We start from the raw sequence: 8,459 nt of genomic DNA on the forward strand, positions 1-8,459 counted from the left end.
CTCCTCCTGTTCCTCCTGCTCCTCCTACTCCCCCTACTCCTCTTACTCCTCCCGCTCCCCCTACTCCTCTTACTCCTCCCGCTCCTCTTGCTCCTCCCGCTCCTCCTCCACCCCCCACCCACACTCACACTCACACTCACACTCACCCTCACACTCCCTGCTCCACCCCCCACCCACACTCACACTCACACTCCCTACTCCAGGACCCAGCTGAGAAGACCCGCTTGCTGCAGAAGGCCACCAAGACCTTTGAGCAGGCTGAATCCACCGATCCCAACCACATCATCAGCCGGATTGCACAGGGTGCGCATCTCCCCATTCCCCCGTGGCCATAGCCGCACCCTCTTGTCGATTGCTGACCGCCGGGCCCATGTGTCCCCGCGCTCGCGGGTCGCCAGGTGTCGGGCTGCTGATCGGCGAGAATATCGCCCAGGCGGCGGACAAGTTCCTCCCGATATTGGAGGAGTCGCCGAGCAACATCCCGGCCATGCTCGGCATGGCGGCGGTGCTCTTCTGGCGCCGGCACTTCGTCGAGGCGCTGGAGCTCTTCCGCCGGGCGTTGATCCTGCTGCCGCCGCCGCCATCGACCGAGGAGCTGCTCCAAGCGCAATTGGCCCGGCGCGCCAGCGGCGCCGGTTCCAACCCGGACGTCGCCTCGGAGGAGGATCTGGCCGCCGATGTGGCGCGCATGTCGGCCTTCCTGCATGCGCCGCTCAATGGCGCGCGCTTGGGAATCGGCCTGTGCCAGTTTGCGCTGGGCCGGCTGGACATCGCCCGGGCGGCCTTCCGCCGCGTGCTGGCCACCGACCCCGGGCATGTGGAGGCCATGGCCTGCCTCGGCTTGTTGGACTTGCATACCAACACCGCGGACAGCGTGCAGCAGGGGATTGCCCGGCTGGCGGAGCTCTTCCGCCGGCAGCCGCACCATGTGGTGCCGCTGACGCAGCTGGCCATGAGCCACCTGTATCGCGGGGATGTGGACACGGCCGAGCGCCTGGCCCTGCATGCGTATCATGGCGCGGCGGCGGCCCCGGCGCGGGCCAGCGCCGCCCTGGCCCTGGCCCGGGTGACGCACCATCGGGAACTCAACTCGCCGGCCCCCCTGCAAAGCATCACCTTCAAGGCGTTGGAGTATTACACCGAGGCGGCCCGCTTGGATCCCACCCTGGCCGAGGCGCACTTTGGCCAGGCCCAGCTGCGTATGCTGTCGGCCGAAGTGTCCCTGGCCCGGGGCGAGACCAATGCCAGTGCCGTGTCGCTGAGTCACCAGCTGCGGGCGCTGCAGTCGGCCAGCGAGGCCCTGCGCCTGGCGCCCGGTGATCTGGACACCATTCGCCTGTTGGGTGTGCTGCATGCGCGTGTGTCGGTGGCCCTGTTGACGGTCAACCGGGCGGTGTTGCCCTCGCTGACCATCCAGCCGAGCAGCTCCCCCTCGGAGTACCGCCTGGCGGCGCAGCGTCTGCTCGGGGAGTCGCTGCAGCAGCGCCCGCAGGATGCCGCGGCCTTGGCCGAGTGGGCGGCCCTGCAGCAGGCACACGGGCGCCTGCTCAGCGCTCGGGCCGGGCTCGTGCGTGTGGCCCAGATTTGGGCCCTCACCGTGGGCGCGGATGGACAGCTGCCGCACACATGCGCCCTGGCCAGCTCCGGCCCCGGGGGGGTCCCGGATGTGGCCAGCCTCTCGGAGTCCGAGTGCTTGGCCATGTTGCAGTGCGAGGCCGGGGCCGTGGAGCCGATTTCGGCCGAGGCCCTGGAGCAGGCCCTCAAGGGGATGGGCCTGACCGCGCGCGAGGCGGTGCTCCTGCCGGCCGAGCTGCTGACCAACATCGCGGTGTTGGATCACCAGCGTTTGTGTGATGTGGTGCTGGCCGGGTCCGGGTCGTCGGGCATTTCGGTGCCCGGCCTGGCGGACCCGGTGGCCGTGGTGGCCGCCGACCCGGCCGCCTGTCGGGCTCTGTATGCGGCTTGCTTGGCGCGGTTCCGGCTGCTGGCCTCGTCCGACGGCCAGGCAGCCGGCCGGGCCCAGCTGGCGGCCTCCCATCGGGCCCCCACCTTCGCCCCGGGATGTGCTCTTCCCCCGGTGTGCAGCACCTTCTCCGTGGGGGCCGACTTGAGCCCGTGCCCGAATCCGCGCGCCGCGTGGCAGCCATCGGAGGTGAGCCTGCGTGCGCGGCGTCTCATGCGCACGCTGGTGTACAACCTGGCGCGCTTTGATGAGGATGTCCTCGGGGATGTGGCCCGCGCGGAGGCGGCTCTCGAGGCGTTGGCGGCCGGGCCGCTGGCCGGGGCCACCGGGGCCGGGGCCACCCGGTCGCCGGGACTGGCACCGGACGTCCAGCAGGCCTTCGCCGCTCTCGGGGCCGAGCTCCAGCAGGATGGGGCATACATTGATGCGCACTTGCGCCTGGCGCTGATGGCCCTGCGTCGTCAGAGCCCGCGCCCGCATGATGCCATCCGCCGGCTGCGCGTGGTCTTGAACATCGAGCGTAGCCATCCGATTGCCTTTGCCCTGCTGGCCCAGGCGTACCAGATCAACCTGTCGCAGGCGCTGCAGGGGCTGGCCAATTCCGGGCCCAGTGGGGCCAGCACGCGCACGGTGGACGAGCCATTGCAGCAGCTGACCCGGGCCCTGGAGGAAATCATGCGCAAGCAGCCGGACGATCCCTTTGCCCTGGTGATGTTCGGCCTGACCTACCACAAGCTGTCGAAGTTCCCGTTCAAGCAGCCGACCGAGGCCCCGGGAGCCGGTGGCGCTGGGGGTTCAGGCCCGGCTTCGGCCCCGGCCCCCGGCACGCTGGCCGAGATCCAGGCCCAGGCGGCCGGCCGGGGGGTGACCCCCACGCAGGTGGTCCAGGCCCGGGCGCTGGACTACTTCAACCGGGCCCTTGGCTGTGACCCGCAGAATGTGTACGCTGCCTTGGGCATCGCCGTGGTCCTGGCCGAGAAGGGGTACCTGGCCCAGGCGCGGGACATCCTGATCAAGATCTTCGAGGTGAACAAGCGCATTCCCGAGGTGTACATCAATCTGGCGCATCTGTATGTGGAATTCCAGCAGTACGAGCACGCGGTGGGGCTATATGGCCGGGCATTGAGCCACTTCCACGGGGTGACCGGGCGCAAGTTGCTCAATGAGGCGGACGCGCGGCCGGAGTTCCTGGCCCGGCACTTTGCCCCGGCCATCAGCCACCTGCCCTCGCACTCGCCGGTGCTTTCGATCAGCCGGCAGTTTGCCCTGTTGTCGTACATCGCGCGGGCGCACTTCCTCCAGGGGAAGGAGGCCTCGCGGACCGATGCCCTGGAGAATGCGGAAAAGTTCCTGTCACTGGTGCGCGGGCTTCCGGCCTTTGCCTTTGTCTTTCCTTCTCCTCTCCCTGGTCCTTGGGATGTGGGTTATTTTTTTTCCCCGCCATTTGTTCCCTGCCTTTTTTTTTTTTTTTTGCGGCTTCCCCGTCCATCCTCTGACTTGCGCCTGTCCGCGTGCATGCATTTGCACGCATGTATATACATATATGTGTGTATACGCATACACACGCGATTCCCCCCTGTCTAGGCCCTGCGCTTGCGGCCCTGGGACCAGGCGACTCGCTTCAACCTGGCCCTGACACAGCGCATCCATGCGAACTGCGTGCTGGATCACCCGATCGAGGAGCGCACGGTGCAGGACATCGAGCGGGCCCGGGTTCGCATCCAATCGGCTTGCGCGTGCGTGGATCTCTGGCCTGCTGGTCCCCCCCTTTCGCCTGCCCCCGCCCCCCGCCCCCCCCCCCCTGGGGCCTGCTCTCGTCTGACATGTTTGGTTGTCCCCTGTGTTTGTTTTCTTCTTCCTCCATCTGCCTCTCCCCCCTCGGTCTCTCCACTTGCCCGCCGGCCTGTTGACGCCTTCGCTGCTAGTACCTTCACGGCGATCGCCGCGGCGGTCGGGCACTCGCGCAATCGCCAGGAGCTCGGCATGGCCTCGGAGCATGGTGCGTTTGGTCATGCCTCCCCGTTGCCCGGTTTGCTGGTCTTCCTTGGGCTCCCACCCCCCCCCCCCCCCTGGCCGTGGTCTTTCTTCCGTTGTCAGGCCCACTGACTGCCCATTCCCCCCTGCGGCCCTCTCTGCCACGCACATGTCCGCAGCCAAATACTGCAGTGGCACTCTCATGAAGAAGGTGGAGTCCAGCATGGAAAGCCAGCTGGAGTCCGAGCGTGACATGGCCAAGATGAAGCGCGAGCTGGTGGCGGCCGAGGAGCATGCACGCCAGAGTGCGGCGGCGGCGGCATCGGCGGCGGCGGCCAAGGCCGCGGCCGAGGAGGCCGCGCGCCAGGAAACCCGAGCCATGATGCAGACCGCCGTCAAGAGCCTCGGCCTGGCAGACCTGTACAATCCGCAATCGTCGCGTGGCGACGGCAAGGACGCCGGCGGGTCCGATGATGAGGGCGGCACCGGGGGCCGGGGTGGCGGGCGGCGCCGCAAGCGCCGGACCGCCTCGCCAGCCGGGCGGAAGCGCGCGCGCGGCGACAAGTCCGGTCGCCGCGGGGACAAGTCCTCCTCCTCCGCCGAGCAGGACGATGCCTTCCTGGCCAGCAGCTCGGACTCGGAGGATGAGGATTTCCTCGGGGGCGGCCTGTCGAGCGCCGATTCGGACGTCGATTCCGAGGAGTCGGACAGCGGGAGTCGGTCGCGCCGTGGTGGGTCGTCTCGCGGCCGGGGGTCCTCGCGTCGTGGGGGCTCACGCCGCGGCCGGGCCGACTCCTCCGACGAGGACATCGACCTGGATGGCGACCTGGATGACAGCGAGGATGGCCGGGATTACCGGTCGGGGTCCGGGCGCCGGGGCGCCAAGGCCGGCGGGCGCCGCCGAGCGGCCTCGCCGGACGGCGAGTCCTCTTCGCGGCGGACCTCACGCGGTCGCCGTTCCGGTGGCCGGCTTTCCGCCCTGACCGACAGCCTGTCGGACTTCGATGAGGACACCGGCGACAGTGCCTTCGACTTGAGCCCGGGTGCCGGGACTCCGCCTGGCAGCGATGGCGAGCCGTCGGGCCGGCGGCGCTCGTCGCGCGTCGCGCGCGGTGCCGCGGATCGCTCGTCCGGGCGCTCCTCCCGCAGCAGCCGGGGGTCCAGCCGCCGGAGCCAAATCCTAGATGAGGCGGTGAACTACAGCATCGGGCATTCGGATGAGTTCGACGATGTGGACGGTGCCGATGACCGCCTCGGGGTGAATGCGTCCTCGATTGCGCGCGAGGTGGCCGAAGCTCGGAGTCTGAACTACGATCTGAGCGATGTCGAGGAGGATTGAGAGCGTCTCGCGGCCGAGGCGCGCGCGCGCGCACGTGTGCACGCGTATGCGCGCCCTGAAGTCCCTCGCTCATGTGGACTGGCCGCACACGCGCACACGCGCACACGCGCACATGCACGTCCACATACACGAGCGCGATCATCCTCTCCCTAATGTTTTCTCTTCCCCCCCCCCCCCCCCCATTGCATGCCTTTGCTTGAGAGCGGTGGGCGTGTCTCTTATACAGCACCTCCTTTTTTTTTTTTTTTCATCCCAGTGCCCTGTGTTGGTCCGCCGCCCCTCTCCTTGTCATGACGTGTGGTTCCGAAGTGTGTTTTCATTTGTTTGCAACGCTTGGCTCTTCCCGGGGGCGGGAGGGGGAGACTTGCATCTGGGGCATTCTGGTGGCTCGTCACCGGGCGAGGGGTGGTGGTGAAAAAGGCCGGCCAGGCGGCCGGGGGTCTAAATGGTGCACCTGGGAGTGCCCGTGCTGGGCGGCGTGCCGCGAGTTGTGGCAGGCTTTTCGCCATCTTTCCTTCTCTTTTCTTCTCGCCTCAATCCGAACGCTGTCACATGTGGCGGGGATGGCCTCATTGCAGGAAGCCCCGGGGTTTCCCTTGGCGTTGGGCACGGTCGCTCAGCTCCGCGTGACTGAGGTCCTCGAGGCGATTGAGTTCCCATTGGTCAGAGACCCGTGCCGAGCCCGGGGCGTAAGCCACCCAGCCGAGCATCGGGTTGAAGGTGATGTTGGCACGCCAATCGGCCAGGACCCGGTCTACCAGGGCCGCGGTGTGGGGCAGATCCTGACGGAGACATTCCAGCAGGCGCCGGACAAGGAATGACAGAGTGCTATGGGAGAGCCCGGTGGCCCGGGACAAGCTGCGCGCCCTGAGAGGGGGCCCGGTGAAGGTGAAACACGAGGGCAATGCATCCGGCAGGGGAGGATGGGCCAGGAGCTCGGTCCAGGGCCGGTAGTGGAGCAGCTGACTGATGGCATGCTCGATGACATGCTGGAAGTCATGGACAAGGTCGCCCACCAGCTGATCCAATTCGGCGCGGTATGCCGGCATCGGGTCGTCGGCAGGGTGCTCCGGCCGGCCAAGCTCCCGGATGAGGGCCGCGCCGATGCTGGCGAGGGTGTCGCCGGTGCTGGTGGCCGCGGCGTGTTCCAGGTACTGGACCGCCTGGCCGGGAGTGAGCTTGATGGTGTTGGCTAGGAGGAGAAAATCCAGGTGGTGCGGAAGGAGACCGATGGCCCCGGCGCGTGCATGTGCCAGCAGGTTGGTCGATTCTCGGAGTAGGATACGTGGATCGGCAAAAAGCGAGGGCATCGGCACATGCAAGCAGGTGGGGGCTGCCTGGGGCTGGGGGTGGAGGCTAGCTTCGTAGAACCACCGCCAGCGAGCTTCGGCCATGCGATCGCCCTGCTCGAGCCAGCGGCGCGCGGCCTGGGACATTCGCCCGGAGCGCTGCACCCGGGGGAGAACCCGGAGGACCAGCTGTGCGTTCAGGGCCTTGGGGCGCATGGCGGAAAAGAGGTTGGACGGGCCGCCAATGGGGTCGCCAGCGTCGTTGGTGGTTGACTTGGCCTGTGTGCCGAGGAGCAAGAGTGGCAGGCGAGCAGCCAGCACCTGGTGGACCACCGGCATCGGAAGGCCGAGCGCCCTGACAACCTCCTCCAGGGGCAGGGTGCCGGCCATACGGCGAATGCTGGGAACCGTGCGGACCACATGGGGGAATGCCAGTGGCCGGGTGATCCCCATGGTCCGGAGGAGGAGGCCCAGATCCAGGAGGCGCGGGGTGGCCGAGCCATTGTCGACAGCACCCTCGGCGCTGCTGGGGGTGACCAGCCACTGGCGGCGGGTGTGGTCTGAAGGGGGCCACCAGGGATCCAGCGGGGTGCGGACCTCCTCCAAGGCGCGGGAGAAGTCTTGCAAGAGTCGCGGGTTGTAAAAGCGGACAATCGTCAGGGCCAGGCCCACGTTGATGATGCGGTATTCGACTCTCCGGCGAATGGTGGCGGTGGTCTTGGCACGGAAGTCCCAGTAGGCCTCGCGAAGGAGGGCGATGACGCGCTGTTTGCCGGTTCCATCGGGCGAGAATTCCAGCCGGTTGTCAAGCATGCGCAGGACCTCATCATAGAGGTGCCGGGGGATTGGGAGGGTGGACGGCGTGGCGAGGGGGGCGGATGGATCCCGGGCCGTGGAGGCCAGGCCGGAGGATTCGGCATTGGGGTCCTGGGCCCGGGCAGGCCCGGGGTGTGTGGCTGGGCGGCCGCCACCAGGCAGCAGGCCCAGTTGGATGGCTGGCAGCAGTGTGCCGGCCACGTACTCCTTGGGGGCCGGCGGGAGAAAGGGGTTCGGCGGCATCAGGGGGCTGGCGGCCGGCCGGATGGGGGTTTGCCAGCGGCCCGAGCGCTCAGTCTCACCGGCGAGGGCAGCTTCACGTGTGGCCGGTGGCGAAGGGGCACTTGCCCAGGGGGATTCGCGTGTGTCGAGGGAGCCGGACAGGGGGGAGCCGGCGGCGGCGGCGGCGGCGGCGGCGGTAGTAGCATTGAGGAAGCTGACCACTGTGGCGGCATTTCGATTGCGGCGACCGTGCACGGGCGGTGGCCGGCTGGTGGGCGCAAGCGCGGGGGTGGGTGCAGCGGTGTTGGTGTCCCGGGCAGGGTCCTTGTCATGGCGGAGTAGCCCGAGATAGTGGTCGTCATCGGTGTCCTCGTCGTCGGTGGCGAAGTAGTCAATTTCGCCATCGGGCCCAGCCCGCAGGGCCGTGGCTGATGTCTCCTGACGCGAGAAGAAGACCGCCAATTTCATGGCGATCTCGCGCTCGAGGCGTCCGGGATCCGAATCGTCTATCGAAGGGGACACCGGCGGGCTTTTTGGCGGGGCGTGTGAGGCGGTGGGGGAGGAGTCGTGGGAGGCGGTGGGAGCGGGAGCTGGGGCGGTGGCGGTGGCGGTGGCGGTGGCGGTGGCGGCGGCGGCGGCGGCGGCTGCCGCGCGCGCCGCCATCGGTCCGGTCCCACTACGGGCGCGCAGCTTCCAGAAATGGCTGCGGACGGACAGCGCCGCCCGGGGCGGGTGCGCAGGGTTCATGATCCGAGAGGTCGAGAGGGCAGGGGGCAGGCAGGCCCCCAGGGGGTTGTTCAAGCACACGAAGGCACAATGGGGGGCGCGAGAGAGGAGGGGGGGGGGGCGAGGCAGG

General features: G+C 68.3%; 2 protein-coding genes across 2 annotated transcripts in view; both read left to right on the plus strand.

Annotated features, from left to right (window-relative positions):
- H696_05748 (hypothetical protein) overlaps positions 1-5,452 on the plus strand; it is a 6,467-nt gene extending 1,015 nt beyond the window's left edge. Inside the window, exons 4-8 of the mRNA XM_009499562.1 lie at positions 204-303; positions 399-3,322; positions 3,548-3,699; positions 3,889-3,962; positions 4,117-5,452. Coding sequence (XP_009497837.1) covers positions 204-303; positions 399-3,322; positions 3,548-3,699; positions 3,889-3,962; positions 4,117-5,276 — 4,410 coding nt within the window. The 3' untranslated portion in view covers positions 5,277-5,452. The remainder of the gene's footprint in view (positions 1-203; positions 304-398; positions 3,323-3,547; positions 3,700-3,888; positions 3,963-4,116) is intronic.
- Positions 5,453-5,577: 125 nt separating this feature from the next.
- H696_05749 (hypothetical protein) lies at positions 5,578-8,218 on the plus strand. Its single transcript, XM_009499563.1, has one exon. It carries the CDS (start codon positions 6,669-6,671, stop codon positions 7,206-7,208), a length of 540 nt encoding a protein of 179 aa, XP_009497838.1. The 5' UTR covers positions 5,578-6,668; the 3' UTR covers positions 7,209-8,218.
- Positions 8,219-8,459: the final 241 nt, after the last annotated feature.

This window comes from Fonticula alba, assembly GCF_000388065.1.
Source record: "Fonticula alba strain ATCC 38817 unplaced genomic scaffold supercont2.13, whole genome shotgun sequence".
In the NCBI taxonomy this organism is placed as follows: domain Eukaryota; order Rotosphaerida; family Fonticulaceae; genus Fonticula; species Fonticula alba.